The sequence below is a fragment of the Medicago truncatula genome, chromosome 4 (assembly GCF_003473485.1).
Source record: "Medicago truncatula cultivar Jemalong A17 chromosome 4, MtrunA17r5.0-ANR, whole genome shotgun sequence".
Classification (NCBI taxonomy): domain Eukaryota; kingdom Viridiplantae; phylum Streptophyta; class Magnoliopsida; order Fabales; family Fabaceae; genus Medicago; species Medicago truncatula.
This window is the reverse complement of record NC_053045.1, coordinates 2371205-2394333: the sequence shown is the minus strand read 5'-3', so window position 1 is coordinate 2394333 and position 23129 is coordinate 2371205. Positions and strand designations below refer to the sequence as shown.

Genomic DNA, 23129 nt, shown 5'->3' with positions numbered 1-23129 from the left:
CATTAAATATTCAAATGCACATAACTTATGTCTTGTGTAGGAGTAAGTAATAAGTACATATAATTATTCTAGTTTCGTAGACTAAATACATACATAAAGTTCCCTTAAAAAAATACACTAATTTTATTTAGGTTTGTATTATTTATGTAAGACTTGTTTACTGATATAATACATCGAGAATACTATTAATTCAATGTGAATAAAATTAAAAAAAATTGAATTTACGAACAAATTCACGACACTCAAGTTACCATAATACTCAAGGTGACATAATCAAAGTGACCAAACGAGTAGTATTTATCGTTATATATACACGTACAACATTCGATTCAAATTAAACCCACTCTAGCAAAAGACTTGCTTTACTTTTCAGGACTTTTCTTGTATTGAAGGAGACAAACTTTCATCCACCATGAACATAATTTACCTTTCACATACAATTTCACTTTTCCCTTTTGAACCTTTTTCTACTTTACCAAGGTAAAAAAAGAAAGTTCAATTGCTTCCTCCAACTAGCTAGCTAGTGATTGTTGGTGTGCATTGAAGTCAGAGTTGAGAGCAGACATATAATGTAACGCCCGTTGAACAAGGTTCTCATTACTCACAGGTGGTGAAAATGTTTAGACCATATGAGGAATATTAAACTTTGATTTTTGTCTATTTGTGTGTGCACACCTTTGCTTCGAATATTGGAGGGAACGAGCTAGATAATACTTATGTGACATTGTGGTTCGTGACATTGATGATATTACCAATCACAATGTTACAAGTGTACAAAACAACAAAAAAGTCTAATGAAAAAAAAAAAAGTCACATGTGACATTGTGGTTGGTCAATGTCATCAATATCACCAACCATAATGTGACCCAAATGCTACTCCAAAGAGTTAGGTCTGAATTCTTAATGACGTACGTATGCATTCTAAGGTGACAATAAGATTTTTCAAATGAATTTTTCATTGTGGCAACCATTATGCTCATATATCAAATTCAGATGAAACTTAGGGTGGAAAATTGAAGATTTTCCCACCATATATCAGTTAGTGTGCATGTACAATTGAAGATTTTTCATATATGTTTCATTCTAAAGTGAGTTGCTCACTTTAGAGGAGCCGAATCTTTAGACTTATTTAAAGTTCAATTATCTACTTATTGAATCAATTAAGACTAGTTCAGCTAAACAGTTTTGTTATGTCAACCGAGGCTATCATTGTATTGTGTATATAAACACTATTGTAAATTTTAAGAAGGTCTCCTGCCAAATTTTATTTTAGATCTCACCAAGTGTTGGGTCGGTCACATAAATATACTCCTTCTGGTTACTATTATAAACAAAAGTTTATTTTTTAAATTCATTCAATAAATGATATATGTAGTCTATATATAGACCACATACATCATTTAATGAATAAATCTAAAAAATTAATTTTTGTTTATAATAATGATCGGAGGGAGTAATATGTACTTTTGTTCAGTGCGGATGTCTTAATGGAGGTAATCTGGAGGTAATCAGATGCAGATTAAACAAACTATAATTTTCTCGACTTCATATAATCACTACTATAATTCATGTCATATTGCCTTTTGATAATGTCTTCTATCATATTTGTACTGTATGATTATTTATTAATATAAAATAAAATAAAATAATATTTTCTCCAATACACCATAAACAGAAAATCTCACATTACTTGAGAATGAAGGTGGTAGTTTAACTTCAAACACTCACACTTAGAAATCAAATGATATGTCTTTTACAAAAAAAAAATAAAACCGTAATAACCAACACCCAAAACAATCAATACCTCGTAAAAACGGTATTTTGGACTTCAAAATTGTAATTGATAGTAGCATTCTATTCATTTTCATATAATAATTTACACAACTATTAACTGAATAAGGTATGGTGATTATGTTATAATTAAAGGTAATTGTAGCTCATGATATATAAGGTAGAACTCTATTGTAAGTGCTCTAAACATTAATTTGCTCGTTTAACTCATGATATATAATAACAACAATATGCAGAAATTATATAATTACATAAATTAGTTGGTCGGTTACTTCAAAAAAATAAATTAGTTGGTCGGTGACTCAAAATAAAACTAAAATCAGTGGACGTGGACGGTGACAAGCTTTACATTTCACTTCAATTTTGAGTCAAAAGAAAACCACTTCAATTTATGTACACATTTCTTTTTTGTCAAAAATTATGTACATATTTAGGATGCCTTTTAAAAAAAACGATTTTGTCTTTTTAGAGATTTTTAAAGAAAGTTAATTTTTGTTTGTTTAATATCATAAAAATCTTTTTTTTTTTATTTATTTTTAATTTGAAGTTCTTACAGTTGAGTTACTTGTTTTATAAAAACTAAATTTTTAAAAAACTACTAAAGAGAAAGTGATCTGTAGTCTTCAAAGAGCCGCATCCACCCATACAAATGTTGTCACCGGTTTAAAGAATTTGACGCCGAACGAAATTATCTTTGGTTGGAATCCTGTTGCGAAAAAGTCTCCAAGAGAACAATGAAACCTTTAGCAGAACGTGCTTATGCCAAACATCAACGGACATGCCTTGTTCTTGAGGGGTATCGACCGTTGTGAGAAAGTGGTGAGTCTCCTTAGCAGAGTAACCATTAACGGGGTCGAGCAGCCACCACCACTTGTCAGTAATATTGTCCTACAAAATAAAATCCTGCAACAAAACAAAGCACTCCGTAACACACTCCTTCTCCTAGGCTAAAAGGCGCCTCCTCCTAGGCTAAAAGGCGCCTCCTCCACTCCCAAGCAGTACCCCCTTCCTCCCACCCCCTCCTCGCCATCTCCGCCACTGTAAACCACCTATCAGTAGCCAAATAAAAAACGCAGGGGAATTTGACCCGTAAGGGGACTCCTCCCACCCAATTATCGGTCCAAAAAAATGTGCTACTGCCACCACCAACAACCCTCCGGATGTTATCATCAAACCAAGTATCCACCCCCAACCCAACACCGGCACGGATACCCTGCATCATCCGCCACCACACAGAGCAGTCCCTCCCCTCTTCCTTCACACGGCCTCCCTCCTTCCCGTGTCGAGCCTTCAAGACTCGATATCATAAGCCTCCCTCTTATCTAACATCCTCCACCACCAAAAATTATACCAGTATACAAGAGAGTTTTGAATAAGATAATTCGGATCTTTTTCAGTTTAATCCATCTTTAGAAACACAATAGTGCTATAATTCTTGAAGCAGAATTTTTATATTTAGCCCCTGCTTTTTTTTTTGTCGCAATTTCTTATAATTCCTCAAGTTGAAGCATTGATTAAATTATATTAAACTCAATGTTAATAATAAAAAATATGTTTGATTAAATTATGTTTCATAAGCGACAGTCTAATCATATAATATTAAGGGCATGTTTGGATTAATTTATTTTAGCTTATTAACTAACATAATCAGGTGAGATGGTATGTTCAAAAGTTGTTTAAATTTAACAGTTTATTTTGACAAATTCTTCAAAATAGCTTACGAAAACAGCTTAAAGCTTAAACAAAAACAATTTGACTTCATTGTATCTTGTTATAAAGCTGCAAATTAAATTGTTTATCCAAACATGCCCTAAGAATAAGATAAAAAGGAAAGCTGAAGAAGATTGTGTGGATAAGAAATAAATATTCTTCTATACTAACTAACATTTACTAGTATTTTAGTCCCATATACATAGTCAAATAATCCAGCACTCATAATTTAAAACAACAATAGCCTAACAAAACCTTTATGACATCTTCAAACTCTCTCAAATAATTTTATCCTGGGTTAATTAAGTTTTTAGTCCCTATAAATATTCACAGTTTTGTTTTTAGTTCCTACAAAATAAAATCACACCTTTTAATCCTTATAAAATTTTCCATCAGCATATTAGTCCCTATAAAAATTTTCATCAGGACTTTTAGTCCCTGTCAAAAATTTTCTTCAACAATTTTGGTCCTTAAAATGCTTAAGAAAAATGTCACAGGGACTAAAAAGTGTGATTTTATTTTATAGGAACTAAAAACAAATTTGTGAATATTTACAGGGACTAAAAACTTAATTAACCCTTTTATCTTTAATTTTATTATATTATCCTCATTCTTTTGATACCTTCAATAGAAAAAAATGTGTATTTCATGTGGCTACTACATCATTGTTATTATTATTCAATGCCATTCTCTGCTTCTGACTCTCACTTGGTACTTTAACGTCAGTTGCCAAACCAATAGCTTGAAGAAATTTGACCAAGTACCAAGTCATGTCTAGTTCCCACCACTCTAAACCATGTCTAGCTGAATATTCAAATGCATGGTGATTATTGTGCCAACCTTCACCAAATGCAAGCAAAGCCACCCACCTAAAAAATTTGATATAACAATTAAGAGAATATTATTTAATTGATATACCAAATTAATTTCCAAACAATAAAAAATTATAAAAGATAAAGTTAAAATTAAAATACCAATTATTTCTTGATAAGTCCCTTGTGTTCCAAGGCTGCTTCCCCCAAACATGGCAAGCTGAGTTAACCAACCAAGTAATGTGGTAAACCCAAACAACCCTCACACCCTGCATGCATTACGCCCAATATAAAAATCTAATTTATTGAATCTTAATTTATAAGAAGTGAACCAATTTAGTTAATGAGATTGTAAGATGTTGTCAATTTAATCTATGGAATCAAGGAAATTTCAAAATGTTCTTGAATTTGAAAATTTTCGATCAAATTAGTCCTTACCAGACCATTTCAAGAACTAAATTGACTGATCAAAAATGATTAAAATTTAGCAAAGAAATTTCCATACCATTCCCCAAACCAGGAAAGGAAATCCACCAATGGCATATAGAAGAGCTCCCAAAGCAAATGGATGCACCATGTAAGTGCTTCTAAGAAATCTATAAAAAGATTGTTTCTCTAAATCACCAACATTGGTTGGTTCTCCACACTGCACACATACATATCACACAATCAATTCAAGTGGATTAAGTGCACGTTTAGATTGATCGTGAGTTTGACATAATCACCATATAGCACCACAATTTTAGTAAAAACTACACTTTGAATCTTCTACCGATTATCAATCATTGTGCCACCATTTTGTCAAACTCACTGTCAATTCAAAATGCAATAAAGTTTTGTATGTTTCTCTAGAGCGAGAGAGAGAGAGCATTCATACCCTTTCTGCAATAGAATTGGTATCAAATAACCAACTCATATGGCTAAACCAAAATCCTTCAATTGGACTATGAGGGTCTTTCTCAGAATCACAGAACTGGTGGTGATACCTATGAGTACTCACCCAATCAATTGGATTTCCCTGCACATCAAAATCAAAACAACATTTCATATATTCCCTTCAATAAGAAAACTATGAAGAATAAAAAAAGATGTTAGAATTAGTAGGAGATTATTAAAGATAGTTAAAACTAAGTTAGGATTGAATTTGGATTCCCTGCCACCCGGGGATCTCACATTCAAGACATCAGTGATAGTGTGATAGTTCGATCTAGATTAAACGGTCCAAACAAAAGCAAGACTTTAATTTTACAATTTAAAATATAAAGTTTGAATTTGAATCGTATGATCTTGATCAAACGACCACCAATGTCCTGTCTCCATGAATGCTAGAAAATCCCAACCGTGGAGATTCTAAATGCGGTTGGGACACTATATAAAGTCTATCTCACACTCATTGTAATCCTAACCAACTTCAACTACATTTAATAATCTCCAACGAATTCCAACAACAGACACAAAATTGAATGCAAAAAAAGAAACTTTGAAGAAACAAAAACTCTACCTGAAGAGCAAGAACTCCACAATAAGCAAAGAAATATTCAAGCCATTTAGGAAGCTTAAAACTTCTATGAGAAAGATTTCTATGGAAAGAAGTTGTTATTCCAAACAATCCAGTAACAACATAAAGTGCCACAGAAACCCAAAAAGCTGGCCAATTGAAATTGAATGGAGCAAATAAACAAAGCAAATGCATTGACAAAACAATAACAAAAGTTCCAATATCTAATGAATTCCATTTCCTTCCAAAAAACACTTCTTTTTCTCTCTTCACTTCAACATCAGATAGAAAAATCTTTCTATGTTTCAATGGCACTTCTTCTTCTGGCTCCACAGTAGCTTCTCCAATTGCAGCATTGGATTTAGCTATAATTTTTGGATTAAAATTAAAGGGGTTGTTTTTCAAGGGAAAATTTCTTGACTTGGAGTTGAAGTTACACAATTTAATGGCTTTTGCATTATTTGAGAATGGCCCAAGATTCAAAATGGACCTACTGAATTGTGGTATTGAACAATGAAGGGTTGTGAAGTGATTATGGAGTATAGGATTTTTAGGCTGAGAAGTTATCAAAGCCATGCATAAAAAAATATATCTATATTTTTTTTTTGTACTTGTTTATGGCTAAGCGGCCTAAGCCTTTTTGTGAAACAAGATAGAGGGTTTGAATGTTGAAGGTGATATTGTTTTTTTGGGTTTTTATGTTTATGGTTTATGTTTTATGTGTTGGAATTGATTGTGATGTGGAATAAGCCAAGTAATTTAAGCGGTGGGACAAGTTTGGGAAAATGGGGTTTGAAAACAAATTATGGGGGTGAAGTTGGGAATAGGTGTGGAAAGAGAATGTGAATGAAGGGATAAGGTGGTGTTTTGCTTTGTGAAGGGTATTGGTCTTTGAAGAATCAGAATGGTGAGATTCACAAAATTTAGTTTAGATATTCGATATTCTCAATGTTGAGATAAGCCATTTTTCTTGACTTTGTCATTATTAGGTATTAGAAAATTTTAGTGTTATTTTTTCTCTTTGCTATAGTTCAATGTAATATTGAAAAAATGAGGATGTAACTCTCTTCAAAGTTGCACACACACGGTATTATTGTAATCTACACCTAAATTCAATGACCATGCAATAGAGTAACATGTTCTTCTATCACCTTACATATATACGTAATAAGTTTTATCGGAAGGTAAGTAAAGTCGAACAAAAAATTGTTTTATCTAAGAATTAAATTTAGATTCTTCTGAACAATTTTCCATGTAGTATTACTTTATTAAATCATAATCAAAATCAAAAGCAATTTTTTTATTGAATATGTACATTTCTTCAATCAATTAGAATTAAATTAAATGGTTAAAATCAAGGTGTCATTGGGAGATTTGGCAAACATGATTCCACCAAGAGAAAAAAAATTAAATCCTTCTCCAACCAATTCAAATTTTAAAACATTGAAATCATCCATTTGAGAGACGGTCCAACCTCATATATATATATATATAAAAGAAAATAGATGTTCCGTTGTTGACTTAAAAAATAGTTTCATATCGAGTTTAATGGTGTGTTTGGATTGAGGGTTTAGGAGGAGAAGTGAAGGGAGAGTTTACTTTTCTTTTTTAAATTACAGATATATAACATGTTTTTCTAAAAAAAATATGTGTGATTGAAGTATTATATAATTGTTTATCATATTAATAAGTTAAGATTTTAATAAACATTTTATAATGTCCGTAATTTAAAAATGAAAAATGAACCCTCCCTTCTCTTTCTAAACTCTCTATCCAAACATACCCTAAAGGTTTCAAAAGTTCACTCATCCTAAAAGTGTTTCATGTAAAACATGTTTAGCAATAATTCTTTGAGGAATGCTAACAACACACATTTTAACACACTTTCCAACCCACTCTCTTTGATTGGTTAAAATTAACATGGATCCCACCAAATCATGTGGGTCGCATATAAATTTGTGGATCTCGTGTGAATTTTAATCAATTAAAGAGAGTGTGTTGAAAAGTGTGTGTTAAAATATGTGTTTATTAAACTACAAAAAACAAGAAACAAGATCCTATGGTAGAAAAAAAAAAATGAAATGACAAATTTATAAATCGCTTATTAAACTAATTTTTTTGCTCATTAGATTAGTTTATCAAAATGAAAATTTAAACATTTTACTTTATTTATATAAGATTTTTGTAGATCCACAAATACAGTCCATTCCTTATCTTTTACTTTGATATTTTCTTGAAGACTATTGTTTTGAGATGATATTTTTTCTGTTTTGTCCATTTGCCACTTGTTAATGAAAAAAATATCCTTTTATCTGTTTACTACTATATCTATCTATGGACATGTTTAGTTGTTAGATTAAGCCACCGATCTTTCTCTCTTCTCTTTATTTCTTTACCTTATTTCAATCCAATATTAAGGAATCACCAAAAAAGTGTGATACATGGCTGCAACTAATGCTTCAATCTTTGCTTCTTCCACTCAACCTTGTTTCTCTGTCACAACTCGTAGTCATAGCATAACAAACACGTTTGGTTAGTTTCCCCTTTTTTCTCTCTTTTTCTTTTCATTTTTGAGTGCACCCTTTTTGCAATTGGTCATGTGGATTATGGACAATTTTTATAAGTATTTATTTTTTTAATAGTGGACGGTGTTTTATATATATTTAATTATTTGTTGACTGAGGTTTTATTGTGATGTGAAAGTCCTAAGTCTTTCATTGAATTGATATTGCATGAGAACTTTAATTGTTCTGATATCATTATTCCACTAAGAACTTTATTGGTAAAGAAGTAATTGTTGACTTGTTACAATTCATTCAAGTTAAATAAGAAGTTTCATGTTATAGAATAGAATACCACTAAACTCGACTCTGATATTTTAAGTAAAGTCTCGGATTCAAGCTTCTTAGATGAAAAAAAAACGTGATTGAAAGGGTAAATCATACTGAAGGTGGTCAACGAGGATTAGTTTTAGTGAAGTAAACCTGGTTAAAAAATGTTTAAGTAGATCATATTTTATTTCTTTCAAAATACATATCATAAGAGATATTTAAAAAAAAAAAAAAAAAGTACAAGCTTTTTCATGTGTGTAACACTTCATAGTTTTTTATGCAGGAAGTAATTTTCTCAATGTTTCACTGCCAAGATGTTACCCTATGAAGGAAAGACATGTGAAAGTTAGGCATGTAGTCAATGCTGCTGCTGCGGTTGCAACAAGTCCTACTGAGGAAATTCAAGAGTATGAATGAATTCCCACTTAATTCCAATGTTAGATTTACAATGGAGAAAAGTTGATATAGAAATATTATTTGTTGTACACACTTATAAAGCTAGAAATCAGTGTTTTGAAAACTGAAACGGACATTGAGTCACCGAGACCTTCTAGTCCGTTAAATCAATCGAGCAAAGAGGAAACGCAGTCGAACCACTCAAATAATTAGACAGTAACTGGTTGAACCGTTCGAGTCAGTTTTTAAAAACATTGCTAGAAAGAAAGATGAACAAAAGAAAGATGTAAATTATACTAAATAAAATACTATATAGTATTTTGATGAGGTTAGGCTAACAACAATATTTTGTTTTTATAGATACCAATAGTAACCCTACCATATATCCTATTAATGTTTATAGGTACAAGCTTCCTTCATGGGCTATGTTTGAACTTGGGAAGGCTGCTGTTTACTGGAAAACCACAAATGGTGTTGCTCCAACTTCAGTAAGTATGACATTATAGAGTTGATTCATTTGGAGTTACTCAAATTAGTTTTTGTAATTTCTTTTATAAATTTTGGCAGGGTGAAAAGCTTAAACTGTTCTATAATCCAGCTGCAGCTCAACTTGCTCCTAATGAAGAATTTGGAATTGCTTTTAATGGTAATTTTGTTGATGTTGCTTAGCTTATAAAAATGTGCTATTTTCCATAACATTTGTATGGCAGTAGATTTTGGTTCATCATAGATCAGAGAGTATATGTTATTTTGGTATGACTCAATCTCATAGTGTAGCTTACTGATAAGTGTGTACGGTTCAGGGGTAATCTAGTAAACCCCTGATAGAAAGAAGTACCAAAAATTCAAAAGGAGTCATAATTTATTTAAATTGTAAATACCATTAATAACATCAAAAAGAGCCATCCTTGTAGATAACATAAGAAAGAACCATGTTCTAATCAATAACATCAAAAACTCAATGTTACCAAATGAAGCACCAAAAAGTCAAACTACTTTAGTTAAATTGTAACACTTCTAACTAATATCAGTCTACTAGATACTTAAAAAGAGTCATCAATCTAACACTTTTTGAAACAAATTCATCAAAGTCTTCATATTGCATTGTCTCCAAAAGGTTACTCTTTCTCAATTAGTCTTTGAAACGTTTTACCAATAGTCTGATTCTTTTGCAGCCTTTGACGCAACTCATACCAAGTAGTCATATTCTTACCATGTTCCATGCCTCTCTCATGCTCTCTAAGTCTTCCACCAACATGTGACCAATCACCAAAACCCTCATTTGTTAATTGACCTTTACTAATCACTCTTTTAAAAACTTTACAACAAAAACAAAATACTTTATCAAACTCTTTCGAATAAACAAGCCAATCTCTATCACACTTCTCTCCATTTGATAAAACTCTAGTATACAAATTAGACGTAAAGCGTCTAGAAAGTTTATCTTTAGGACCATTCACAACGGACAAATCTCTTTTAGGACCTTCCATAACTAATAAATCAATCATTTTAGAATCAAGAGCATCCCAATTTCTTGGATCAAATATATCAAACAAATGTTCAGATGGGTTTCCATGCTCTACATTGTCATTAACATTATCCTCCAGATTATCATCTTCATTATTCAAATTAACATCATCACCATTAACATCACCTCTATTTTCCAAATCAACACTTTCATTCTCCATATTACTCTTCTCAGTTGTAACCACATTTTCAAGAATTTCAACATCAACATTAACATTACCGACATTCTGATTTTCAACAGGAATTTGTGGTTCTTTTATAAGAAATTTATCAAGAGCTCCTCTTTGAGATTGAATAAACTCTTCAAGTTTTTTCTTTTTCTTACGTTTCTCATATCCGGATTCATACTTTCTAAACTTAGGAGGCATATTGAGAAAAGAATTCAGAACCTGAAATTTGTCACTCACTACTGAGTTGAAAAAACAAATCAACTCCGTAGCTTTCCCTTTACCGTCGAGTGAATCAGTGCAACTCGGCGTTCTCCACAGCTAGGAATTGAGCGTGAAGGATTGTGCAGTCAGTAAATGAAACCTAGCAATTCTCAAATGAAAATAAAAATTAGTAATTTAGTAACATAATGCTACCTAGAATCAAAAGATTAAGCCAAAAGAATCCTCTCTCTCTGCTACAATGGGTCTGTTTGGATTGATTTATCCGAGTTTATCTACTGACATAAGTTTTTTGAAACTGTTTGGGAGAATTTTTAAAAACAGCTTATGACAATATTCATAAACTTTTTTCACCTTATTTTCATAAGTTCTCCAATATAGCTTATATTAAAACAACTTATAGCATAATACAAAAACAACGTAATATTATTTTATCTTTTCTATAAAACTAGCTTATGAAAGTGTTTGTGCTATAAGCTGTAAATAATCTGTTTATCCAAACAGGCCTATCTTTGTCTTCCACAAATTGAAAGTAAAAGCAGTGTAAATTTTTGAATAAGAAACATAAAAATCAGTATCGGCATTTAGTAAATAGATTAATTTGTTAACCTAATACATATAACTTTGATACTACAAGAAAAAGTATAATCAAAATCTGGAACGAAGAATAATCAAAATCATTGAAAAGCAAAAAGAATGAAGTTTGGGGATTCTTACATGTTGAATGAGGTTGAGAGAACGAGAGGAAAGTTGAGAACGGTTCTTTGAGTGAGTTTTGTTTGAGGCCAAAGAGGTTAATGGGCTAAATAAGGTGACAACTAGGGTACCCATAGAAGAATGGTGGGTAATTTACTCCAACTAATACACATAAGCCACATAAATACATTTTTAAGTGGTATCCATGAACTATCTTGACCCGACCAACAAATTGCTCATTTTCATTGGTTGGTGGATAAATTACCCACCATTCTTCAAAGGTAATCTAGAAAAAACCGCTAAATAAATAAAAAAGAAATGATATTTGTATAATTATTTTATCACAATTTTTGAGATAACCTAATTATTATAAAATGGTTCTACAAATGTTATTTCTTAAATAAAAATATGAATAAATTGATCTTAATGATTGCGAGGCCTTGTGCAAGAAGGTAACCTTAATGCTCCATAGCTCGGGTGGAAATAAAAACCTAATTGAAATGTATCTACCGATATATACGTGTCATCAAGAGATACGTTCCTATAAATTGAGTAGCTTTTGAGCAAACATGAAGAGTCTATAGAGTTATGAAGCTCGAATACTCCAAAACGGATATATACTCGTATTGGATATGAATACTCGCGAATACGTACCCATGAAGTATCAGAATTAATTATTTTAATTTTTAATAAATATTTTATCGAATACTTATGTGATACTCTACAGATACACAATGATAGATACACAATGATACTTCACATATATATATCCTAAAAAATGATGAACAGTAAAAAAGTGAGACAATGTTATAAAAATTTATTATAGATGTATATGATTCAAATTCTTGATGAAAACACTTAAAATTATACTTCTTGTAGATGAACATAGCAAGAGAGAGATGATTCAGTTAATCAATATTAGATAAAATTTGTGTTGAGTTCTTTTAATGATGTTTCTCTCGATATCCCAACATATGAAAATGTAAATGGTTTATAAAAAAACTTTAAAAAAAAATTATTTTGATCACATGTATTATTTTTTTTTAAATTGTAACTTTTATAATAATACAATAATGAAGAGTAATCGGTGTTAATTTTCTTCAAGTATTTTACATACATATAAGTTTTATTATAAATTTTTCTTAATGTATCATAACGTATTGTATCCTAAATTTTAAAAAATTTGTGTATCCACATACCCGTTTTGTATCGTATCGTACCCGTATCCGTATACGTATCGAGGCTACATTGCGAGCATTATCCGTTGTGCGAATTATCTATTTGTACAGCCACATCATCGGGTCTGGTTGTAATTTGTAATCTTAAGATAAAATAACAGATGACACTATAAATCATTCTACACTTGGAGAGACGAAAACAAAATTGACCAACTATCTGATATATTGTTTTTAACAAGAGTTGTTGTTTTAACATGTTACGAGTTTCTTTCTTTTTTTCTTAGGGGAACATGTTACTAGTTTTACTTACGTTTCGATCGAAACTCTGAATGATCAGCGTGTATTCATAAGAAGCTTGTTATAAAGTTTGATACGTATTTATTTTTCAAATAAAAAGAGTGTAATTTAAGTTTATCTAAAGAGGATTGTGTAATTTTCTAGAACAATTTTATAAGGAGAGTAATTTGCGTAATACTTAATTCTTGTAATGAAATATATTTTCTTAAGTAGACTATGGATGTTAATGTTTAGTGTTCGTTTTACTGTCATTTTTCTCAATTTAAGTTTAATTTTGCATGTTTAGGAGGTTTTAATCAACCAATTATGTGCGGTGGTGAACCAAGAGCTATGCTCAGAAAGGATAGAGGCAAAGCTGATTCTCCTATATACAGCATTCAAATATGTGTTCCTAAACATGGTAATATGTTACTTTAATTTATAATTGTATGTTTGAATTAACAGTAAGTTTGGCAAAATCACACTGTCATTTTGATGTTTTTATTAAGCTCTAAACTAAGGTGTAGTTTTGGCTAAAATTATGATAGCCGATTCTGCCAAACTCATTATCAATCCAAACATTTATTTTACTTTGAGGACAAAATTATTCAGTGTCCTTTTCTTAACTTCTCTTCTTTCTTTCTTTGTGTAGCTTTAAACTTGATCTTCTCATTTACAAATGGAGTAGATTGGGATGGTCCATATAGATTGCAATTTCAAGTCCCTAAGCCTTTACAGAACAAGCCAATTGAATTCTTTAATGAGGTACAATTTATGTACATATCATAATATCTATTTATATCAACATTTAAACACTAATGTAAGCGTTTTATGACACGAGATAAGCTCAAATAAGTTCTTCTAGATATTTCTCGAACAAAGATGGATTTCTGTAGTCAATGTTTTCAACACTTGGAATGTCAACTGTAAACGAAGATTAGATGATTTGAATTTTGAGTTGTACTGTAAATTTCATTTGATGAAGTTAAAATATGAATCATTCGATTTCCATCCAATGACTGACATCCATAACTACACCATTTCACGACTACAAGGAATATGAGCCCCTCTCTATCATAAAATAATAATAATAAAAAAAAAAAATTAGGGCATTTGATAATGTGTCTTATTTTTGTGATAGGGCTTGGCAGAGGAACTAAGTAAAGAAGGAGCATGTGAACAAGCAATATTTCCAGACACAACTGCAGTTATAGAAAAATGTGCTATGATTGGTAATTTATCAAAAGAAGGGGTGAGTACTACATTCTTCAATTCTTAGGATGTTATATTAGTAGTCAAAATTTGATTCATACATCTTCGAATGTCTTAGCTCAACCACTTGTAGTTACTCTTTAAATCATTGTAATAGAGTTGGTTTTCTAAACGATGATCGAAAAAAATCTTTTCAGGGTGATCGCTGCGAACTGAATCTTGTTCCAGGGTGCATCGATCCTAGCTCGCCCTTGTACGATCCAATGGCCAATGTAGATGATGGATCATGTCCAATTGAAGTGGATTCTGATTCTGATGAATAACATTACATTTTTACATGAATATTCATTTCCAGCATGCATGCTGTTGTAATTTGTTATTACGTAAATAAGGTGTTGTATAATATAAAATGTAAATTCCACACTTAGTAGTTAGCACTGAACTTTGGGAATAGTTGTCCCTTCTATACTATACTACTGGGAAGAAATTATGGTTCATGGTATAAGGTTGTGCTTTTATACTCCGAAATAGCTTGAACATCGCTGAATTTTATAGTATCGATGTGCCACGACAGACTTTTGTCTTTTCTGTCGTTTTGATGTCGAAATTGTTTGGCTCCTTGTTCATTTCCGTTTAACTGAGGACACCAGGTTTTAGGCTTTTGTTTAGGGCCATAATATGCAAGGTCCCCGGCCACCACCAAAAAAAAAATATTCCACTATACTGTCATGGCATTGTTAAGAAAACACACAATAGCCTATCACTTTAGGAGTTTAATATGTTCATCAATAGATATAAATATCAAAACTAAAACCCATGTATACGCCAATAATCAAAAGCCAACTTAACAAAGTAGTTATACTCGATGGTTAATGAGTTACGGTTAAGAATGAATGGTTTGAAAGAATCCAAATTAGAATCTTGATTGGAACAATCCTACGTTGGACTTTGGTCACCCCCACTCAAATTCCAGATTACTAGGATCTCTTTCCCCGAGAGCCAGAAGAGTAAGACCAACAAAAAACTCAACCAACCCTAAAAATAAATGAGTACACGGGCATAATTAAAGCTAACATTGTTCTAAAGATGGACATGGACAGGGGAAAAAGATTATTACATGCTTGTTTTCAACATTTAATTACCATCTTGAATTGAAGTTTATGATTACATTATGAGAGAGTAGTACAACTGTACAAGGTGTTAACAATGGTGATATATAGAAGGGGAGAAGGAAATATAAAGAGAGGAGGATTCTTAGGGTAACAATACAAGAGGATAGAAAGATATAAATACTAAAGACACAAAAACTACCTTTAATACAATTTAACATATATAATCATAGACATCTACTGATATACAAAACATTTACAATTTATCCCCTAAAATATGGATCACTTAGAAATGAATTGGAGAAAGTCCCTCCAATATTAGGGAAAAGGGTGAGAAAACATATCAAGCCAAGAACAATACCCCAAGCATATCTGCTTTCCCCTAGAGGGGTGATTTCATCTTTTGCAGGAATTTCTTCTCCTCCCCTAAAGAAAGTTGCAAACAATCCCCATGCAAGGCACAAAACACTACCACTAAGGCCGCCAATACCAAGCAATAACGATGTACCAAAAGATAACAATGTCGCAGTGCTTCGACCAAACATGGCTTGCGCTATTCGCCCTCCTTCTAGTCTCCCACATGGTAACAAGTTCAAAGAAGTCACCACCATCCCTACACAAGTATCAAATTGTTCGCCGATGTTATATCTACAATGATGTTTTCCAACGAATAAATAGAATACATAACAAAAGTTTACTGCTATCATTCACCTATAGTCACTGCAGTCAGTCTATTTAAGTTTTTAGATGGATATTTGATGGCTCACATCGCGATTTTGACAAATCAGAAACTCGGAATCTTAACAGTTTTATCTTGATAAATGGGCTATATCATGATTTACTGATTTATATCTTAGGTTATAAAACATGTAGTTTTGCATATTGAATCATTCATGAAAAGAAAACTGGGACAAAGTGACAGAAATAACAACAAGCGCACCTAAAAGTCCGGCAAATGCGAGTGGATCAACAGGAACTCCAACACCTTCCACAGCATAGGGCAACACATTGCCCAGATCGTCCGTGTAAGGACCAATAACATATTGAATAAAAGAAAGCAAAGGGTTGTTATAGAAAAATTGAGGCCTTATGTACCTGCAAATGAACCAGTAGAAAGTTACAATCAAGAGAAATGATAATGTGTAGAACTCCTAATATGGCCAATATGAGGTAACAATGTCCATTGAGCATGCTAGTCATATTTTTTTATTGCAATGCATGAAACTCGTATGGCCAATGCTATACCACAAATTGTATTTAACAATACATTACATAACCATGTATTTCTTCACCACAGGTCTGTTTTGAATTGACTTAATTCAGCTTATTATCATCTGACATAAATATTTGTGAAACTGTCTAGATGAGTTTTTGAAAACACCTTATGACATGTTGTTTCCAGCTTATTTTTTTCATAATTTCTTTAGGATAACTTACGAAAATAGTTTATAGCTCATATGAAATTATTTTGGTTTTATTTTATCTTATATATAGAAATAGATTATACATATAAGTGTTTATCCTATAAACAATTAAGTTGTTTATCCAAACAGGATCTATATATCCTAGTTTCTCCTCTAAACAAAGCTATTGTTGATCATAAGATTGTGGTCTTCTTTTTGGTTCAATTGAAGAATCCATAAGACTGTGGTCTTAGTAAACGATATTCATTTACTAATTATTCATGTTTAGTGTAGTTTCATTTCCTTTTCTTTTTTCCTATAGAAGTATATATCAGAAAAGTGAAGTGCATCAGAAGAAGGTACACCATAAACAACTCACAATGCATTGTCGCCACCATTAAAGCTTCCATCAGCTACAAATGCAGCAACAGCAAGCACTAATGAAGTCAAATACGCACTCGCAGTACGTGCTACAGGAATATCGAACAGAGCTTTCTTGTTTGGGAGGAGAGATTCATAATTATTCATTACTCCTAAGCACCCTGTCCAATTAGACGGCACTAGAAACGAAGGGCTGAGTTTAACACCATATCGAGCAGCCGTTACCCTGGTGGCTATCTGAACAATGAAAAGAATACAACCACAAAACAATTTAAACCTGACAAACACCGACTGTTTTAATGCTTCATAATCTAGGATAAAATTTAAGGTTTGGTGGAAAACTGAACATATAACTTACCTCAGAAACTCCAAGAATAGATAAGAAACCACCAAATAGAGGCACAACATTAGCAAGATAATCATCAAATGTAGCATCAGGTTTAAGGAAGAATCCACTCATCAAAGCAACTGTTCCAAAAGTAGTAACAGCTAACGCAATTGCACTTAGATATCCAAATGGATTGCTCAGATTAGTTGACTCAAATTGGAGATCCATTTCTGCTTTTGGTTGCACCATACAAACCTGAATGTATAGTACTTTAGCAATGGCTTAATTGTATAAAACCAATAGTAAGTAGTAACAATATATATAAAGCACACACACTTGTAAGAACGGTTCCCTCAATAGAACATGTTCTTACAATGCCCTTAATTCTTGTGTCTGTCTCTCTCCTATGCAAGTTTCACATATTTGATGCTAAACTTATTACTTTATCCTAATGGAGTGAAGTGTTGTTATCGTCCTTTACGTTCTCGATTTGGAGATGCTCTAACAATAAATATTAGCATGATAAATTGATCAAGAACTCAAAATTATGGCAAAGTACCTGTTTGGTAATGCCATCTTTTTGTTCTTCCATGAACCATAAGACAACTTCTCTACCTGCTGCATCAGAGAGTTTCTTCTCTAACTTTGGAATGACTTCATCAATTGGTCTCCTTAAATTCCCAATGAAAATACCTCCGTCGCCAAATCTTCGAACATCCGTTGTGAAAAATGTGTCAAAACCAAAACAACTCTTTAACTGCACAAACCAAATTAGCAGCATTAGTGGATATAGAGTAAATTAGGATAGTGTATAAACTCCTTGTAAACTATTTTCATAAGTTATCTTGAAGAACTTACAAATAATAAACTCCTTATAAACAATGTGATAAGTTGTTTTCATAAGTTATCTCAAACAGTCTCATAAACTTATGTCAGTAGATAAGTTCAAATAAATCAATTCGAATTGACCCTAATTAATTACCTTATTGAGATCAAGAGCCTTGAAAGTTTCCTCAACTTTTTCTAGCCTCTCTTTTTCCAAGATCAAATTACGCCTTACCAAGTTATTAAAAACACCAACAATTGGATTATTCTTACTGCTTTCTGTATCAAGCTCCTTTAACTTCCTATCAGTCCTCTTCTTCTCCAGCTTAATAGCAGCTTCAATTGATGGATTCCCCATAAACTTCTTAAACTCTTCATCCGTTTTCCAGTCCATTTCTTGTTGTTCTTTCTCATCCTCATTTGTTTCTCTTCCAACATCATCATCGTTGTTGTTGTTGCTTATGTTGTCTTGTTTCTTAGGAGCAATAGAAACTGGTGATGAATTGGTTTCATTTTCATCTTTGAGGGATGAAAATAATTTGAAGGAAGTGGTTTTTGGTTTGTTGGAGTGTAAAGAAAGAAAACAAGAGTGAGTGTTGAAGTTTTTGTTACTTGTTGTGATGATTGTTTTGGAGTTAGAAGCGTTGAAGAGAGAGTACAAAAATGGAGAAAGTGTTGCCATTGGAAATGTCTTTTTGATGGAATTAGAGTGAGTGAATGAAATGATGATTATGATGATGATGAAGATTATGATGAGTTGAATGGAAGTAGTTTTGGAGTGGAAAAGGTACATCTCAAGAAGGTTGGAGAAGTTTAAGGAAGGTTCAAGGCTTCCAAACGTTGTCTTTTTCTTGTTTCTCTTGTTTGTGGTTTTTGTCCTTTTGAGTTTGATGTTGATGTCACAACTCCTACTAGTGACATGTATAAGGTTGAGTCATCATATATGAATCTAAAATTCATTCCGAACTAATCAAATTGTTTTGTTTTACATTTTTCAAGTTAAAATCTAGTGTTTTGGAGTCTTCGAGTTGGTTTGGATACTACTTTCAAGTTAAAATATATATTTTTTATTATTACTTTTTTGGTTTGAATATATTTCTTTAATGTCTTGGCACTTGCCACATTCCGTCCAAAAAGTGTAGCAACCAAAACAAAATGAAATGCAGACAAAGCATGAAATTCTTAGTCATATAGTGAAATAAATAAATTATTGAAATTACACGTTAATTAAACAATTAAAAACAACTACTACTCACACATGATTTCACTCTTTAAGCTTTTTTCTTATTTGCTTTACAATTACAATTCAAACTCTTCCTCATGTTTGGATCCTAACATCGGCAAAATCATGATGAGCTACCGCGATTTTGACAAAAACTACACTTTAGAGCTACAACAAAATCACGGCTTCGACAAAATCATCTCCCATCCACACATTCACACATTGTATTGTCTACTTCTCTAGTATCCTTTTTTTGTGTTTCCCTTTTGGCTAAAGTGTCAAATTGTTCATGCAACCAAATCATGTTTGGAGGCATGACCATTGACACTATTTTTAGCTATTTTCAACTTGCTATCTTCAAGATACTTACCAGCTAAAGAGTCAAATATATAGCCAGCACCTAACCCAACAGCCAAATCAATAGTGTAATGGCCTCTTGTACCAAGTAATCTCACAGCTTGCAACACATTCAACAAATCAAAAGTCCATGCCAACCCCCACCTATTCATCCTCCTCATGTCTAATGAAGCTATCACCGAACCCGCCACATGACCAGAAAAAAACAGGAAAAATGATACATTCCCAACTGGAAAGTCCACGCCAGAACCCAAAAAACCCTATTCAACATCAACACAAAACAAAAGCACATTGTTAACAACATTATCAATGAAAGCACAACAACTAAACCACCAATTTAGTATCAATTCTATAGACAAAAGTGATTGCCTTATTTGTAAGCTTCCAAAAAAAGCATCACTTCTGAGAAAAGTAAATTTAAACATGCACTTAGTTCTTTTGGATTGGCCAATTAATACTTCTTCATTTTAGAAGTATTTGGGCTTCATAGTCTAGAATCACTTCTATTTCTAACAAAAGTGAATCCAAACATACATTTAGTTCTTTCAGCTTGGTCAATTTAACCTCCAAAATTGTTCTTAGGACAAACGCGATAGCAACTTTTAACTGAGACATCATTTTGAAATTTAATTGATGTCAAAACTGAATTGAATTACTACTAATAATTTTAAGGGCTAAAGAAATTGTTCCCATACAATAAAATAAAGGAACAGAAATTTAAAAAACAAATGAAACACTTTGTTTGGTAGTTAACTACAAAAAATGTGAATGAAAAGAATGAATCACCTGAGGCAATGGGAGCTGTGTGGAATAGCCACAAATCCCACGACATGTAAACATGAAAAGAGCTGAGATTGTTGCTCTAGGTCTTCCTTCAATAAACCAAGTCCATAATATATAACTCGTTTGCATTAACACAAACACCTACACACAAAACACACAAAATTTAACACCAGCTAACAATGAAAACAAAACATCAAAAACTCAGAAAATGCCAAAAAAATCAATTCAGAGAAAACAATTAGAAACAAACAAAAAAAAAATCATATTTTGATACAAAACCCATTTGGATTTCAATCAAACCCATTCCATTCCCACCTATGAAGCATGTACAATTCTAAGATTACATGTGTCCTGGTGTTGGACACGTCAAAACGACACTGACACATAATTACATTGAATTATGTGATTTTCTCAAATTATCAACGGTGACAGCGTGTCAGTATCTGTGTCCGTATATCTGCTTCATAGATTCCCACAAAAAAACACCAAAAACACAAACCCAAAAAAACCCACAAAGCATCAAGGGCTGGCCTAAGAGTAAGGTTACTAAAGTCTAAGCTTTAAGCCTACCAACAAAAGTAAACTCATCATATTTTATAAATGAAAAGACCACATATATATGCAGACAAAAAATCGCATATATTAAAACTTGTTTTATGCATCACTTACTGAAAATTATTAAGTCAGCCCTGAACCCAACAAAACACATTGTCGTTTAGATACATTCATATAAAAGTGTGTTGAATAATAAACTAAAGGCTAAAATTTAATCAGATGAGTCAAAAACTCTAAACTCTAGCTTCATGTTACAATCAATTTTAGAGGCAAAAGCTCTAAATTCTAGCTTTAGGCTAGAATTGATCCTAGAAACAAAATCAATTTTCCTTGAGAACATTCAATAATATCAAAAATCAATTCTACAACTCTAGAATCAATTAACTCATCTTAAAGTGAAACCAAACATGCACCAAATTATTATTTTTTTGAAGAGAAACATACACCCAATTTTTACTCAAAGAAAATGCCAAAAAAATCAATTCAGACATATTCATTAGAAACAAACAAAAAATCAAATTTTGACACAAACCCATTTTCATTTCAATCAAACACATGCCATTTCCCAATAGCCAGCAAAAAACAACCAAAAAACAAAGTTGAAAAAACATCAAATTTAAGTCAAAAAAGAAAAAATATCAAATTTTGACACAAACCCATTTGCATTTCAATCAAACACAATCGATCCAAGAATCCCAACAAAGTAACAAAACACAAATTGTCGTTCAGATCTAAAAAGAGAGATAAACAACATACCGTATTAAGAGCAGCTAGGACATTATTGAGCTGAGGAGAAGATTCAAGAACACGATGAAGAGAACGCGTGAAAACAAAACCCAAATCAAACGGTGGAGAAGAAGAAGGAACCATAAAGAGCGTGTATTCCACAGCCATGAAGAATAAAAGACCACAAGCAAACAAACACGGCATCCAATGATGTGTTGCCACGTGTACAACATCTGAGATTGTCCATTTCAGGAAGGAAGCTGATGAATATAGAGAACAAAGAGAAGAAGATGAATTCTTCGGCATTGGGTTTTTCTGGTTAGAGTGATTGGTTTGATTGGTAGTGGTGTGTCTGCGTTTGAGGACGGTGGCGTCACCAGAGGAAGAGGCGGCGCCGCCGTTCATGGTTGTTGGAGAATGTTGAATGTAATGAAGGCATTATGGGGGGGGTTATTTATTTATAGAATTCGGAGGAATTGAGGTTGTAATTGACGGAGTTTACGAAGTTATTACTATGATGTTGATGTTTCAATGTTTTGGAATTTTCTTTTTTAATTTTTGAAGAAATCTTTTTGTGGATAAAAGACGGAAAAATGGGTAAGCTGTGACTGGTCTGAATGTGATGTTGTATGATTCGATGTCATTTTGAGTTATGTGGTCGGTGATGTGCGTTACTTTTACACATTTGGAAGTGAAGAATATATATATATATATATATATATATATATATATATATATATATATATATTATTTTTTTTAGAATAGTCATTTAGTCCTCCAATAAGAAAGGAATCGTCACTTTAGTCCCTAAATGTAAATAAATTGTAAAATAGTCCTTCAATGTAGACTATGTTAGTCAATTTAATCCCTGGTTGAGACTCTGTTAGCCAATTTAGTCCCTGAATGTAGACTTTTTAATCACTTTAGTCCCTGAAATTGACCAACAGAATCTACATTGAGGGATTGTTTTGCAATTTCTCTCTATTCAGGGACTAAATTGACTACTCATTTTTCATTTAGGAACTAAAGTGACTAATTCCCCAATCTTTTTTTTTGCTTAAAATATGTCAGTACATTTGTTTTTCTTTTTATTTTTTTAGTTATAAAAACTATTTACATATTAA

At 32.2% G+C, this 23129-nt stretch overlaps 5 protein-coding genes across 5 annotated transcripts; 1 reads left to right on the top strand and 4 right to left on the bottom strand.

Annotated features, from left to right (window-relative positions):
- Nucleotides 1-3640: 3640 nt before the first annotated feature.
- Nucleotides 3641-6657, bottom strand: LOC11428408 (palmitoyl-monogalactosyldiacylglycerol delta-7 desaturase, chloroplastic). The gene is made up of 6 exons (XM_003604327.4): nt 5815-6657; nt 5191-5331; nt 4819-4959; nt 4476-4582; nt 4088-4370; nt 3641-3794 (listed from the first exon to the last, which is right to left on the bottom strand). The coding sequence occupies exons 1-5, from the start codon at nt 6385-6387 to the stop codon at nt 4148-4150; spliced, it is 1185 nt and encodes a 394-aa protein (XP_003604375.2). The 5' UTR covers nt 6388-6657; the 3' UTR covers nt 3641-3794; nt 4088-4147.
- Nucleotides 6658-8099: 1442 nt separating this feature from the next.
- LOC11429342 (protein POST-ILLUMINATION CHLOROPHYLL FLUORESCENCE INCREASE, chloroplastic) lies at nt 8100-14844 on the top strand. Its single transcript, XM_003604325.3, has 8 exons — nt 8100-8343; nt 8926-9049; nt 9442-9526; nt 9606-9684; nt 13412-13525; nt 13757-13869; nt 14246-14356; nt 14514-14844. The coding sequence occupies exons 1-8, from the start codon at nt 8253-8255 to the stop codon at nt 14637-14639; spliced, it is 843 nt and encodes a 280-aa protein (XP_003604373.1). The 5' UTR covers nt 8100-8252; the 3' UTR covers nt 14640-14844.
- LOC112421271 (zinc finger MYM-type protein 5) lies at nt 9926-11916 on the bottom strand. Its single transcript, XM_024782255.2, has 2 exons — nt 11672-11916; nt 9926-11096 (listed from the first exon to the last, which is right to left on the bottom strand). The coding sequence occupies exon 2, from the start codon at nt 10931-10933 to the stop codon at nt 10157-10159; it is 777 nt and encodes a 258-aa protein (XP_024638023.1). The 5' UTR covers nt 10934-11096; nt 11672-11916; the 3' UTR covers nt 9926-10156.
- Nucleotides 14845-15454: 610 nt separating the features above from the next.
- On the bottom strand, nt 15455-19204 carry LOC11429341 (probable zinc metallopeptidase EGY3, chloroplastic). Its single transcript, XM_003604324.4, has 6 exons — nt 18520-19204; nt 18097-18294; nt 17568-17792; nt 17208-17446; nt 16366-16520; nt 15455-16038 (listed from the first exon to the last, which is right to left on the bottom strand). The coding sequence occupies exons 1-6, from the start codon at nt 19153-19155 to the stop codon at nt 15689-15691; spliced, it is 1803 nt and encodes a 600-aa protein (XP_003604372.2). The 5' UTR covers nt 19156-19204; the 3' UTR covers nt 15455-15688.
- Nucleotides 19205-19523: 319 nt separating this feature from the next.
- LOC11421775 (phosphatidylcholine:diacylglycerol cholinephosphotransferase 1) lies at nt 19524-22593 on the bottom strand. Its single transcript, XM_003604323.4, has 3 exons — nt 22036-22593; nt 20728-20865; nt 19524-20201 (listed from the first exon to the last, which is right to left on the bottom strand). Exons 1-3 carry the CDS (start codon nt 22408-22410, stop codon nt 19872-19874), a joined length of 843 nt encoding a protein of 280 aa, XP_003604371.1. The 5' UTR covers nt 22411-22593; the 3' UTR covers nt 19524-19871.
- Nucleotides 22594-23129: the final 536 nt, after the last annotated feature.

Excerpts from the sequence above, each read along its gene's own strand:
- LOC11428408 (XM_003604327.4), bottom strand. The coding sequence starts at position 6,387 with ATGGCTTTGATAACTTCTCAGCCTAAAAATCCTATACTCCATAATCAC. Across the intron at positions 4,960-5,190 it reads CCAATTCTATTGCAGAAAGG|TGTGGAGAACCAACCAATGT; the intron begins GTATGAATGCTC and ends GTATGTGTGCAG. Across the intron at positions 4,583-4,818 it reads CTTTCCTGGTTTGGGGAATG|GGTGTGAGGGTTGTTTGGGT; the intron begins GTATGGAAATTT and ends TAATGCATGCAG.
- LOC11429342 (XM_003604325.3), top strand. The coding sequence starts at position 8,253 with ATGGCTGCAACTAATGCTTCAATCTTTGCTTCTTCCACTCAACCTTGT. Across the intron at positions 9,050-9,441 it reads CCTACTGAGGAAATTCAAGA|GTACAAGCTTCCTTCATGGG; the intron begins GTATGAATGAAT and ends TAATGTTTATAG. Across the intron at positions 9,685-13,411 it reads ATTTGGAATTGCTTTTAATG|GAGGTTTTAATCAACCAATT; the intron begins GTAATTTTGTTG and ends TTGCATGTTTAG.
- LOC112421271 (XM_024782255.2), bottom strand. The coding sequence starts at position 10,933 with ATGCCTCCTAAGTTTAGAAAGTATGAATCCGGATATGAGAAACGTAAG.
- LOC11429341 (XM_003604324.4), bottom strand. The coding sequence starts at position 19,155 with ATGTACCTTTTCCACTCCAAAACTACTTCCATTCAACTCATCATAATC. Across the intron at positions 16,521-17,207 it reads AATGGTGGCGACAATGCATT|GTACATAAGGCCTCAATTTT; the intron begins GTGAGTTGTTTA and ends GTTCATTTGCAG. Across the intron at positions 16,039-16,365 it reads CGCATTTGCCGGACTTTTAG|GGATGGTGGTGACTTCTTTG; the intron begins GTGCGCTTGTTG and ends ATACTTGTGTAG.
- LOC11421775 (XM_003604323.4), bottom strand. The coding sequence starts at position 22,410 with ATGAACGGCGGCGCCGCCTCTTCCTCTGGTGACGCCACCGTCCTCAAA. Across the intron at positions 20,866-22,035 it reads TCCTAGCTGCTCTTAATACG|GTGTTTGTGTTAATGCAAAC; the intron begins GTATGTTGTTTA and ends TTTTGTGTGTAG. Across the intron at positions 20,202-20,727 it reads CACAGCTCCCATTGCCTCAG|GGTTTTTTGGGTTCTGGCGT; the intron begins GTGATTCATTCT and ends GATGTTGAATAG.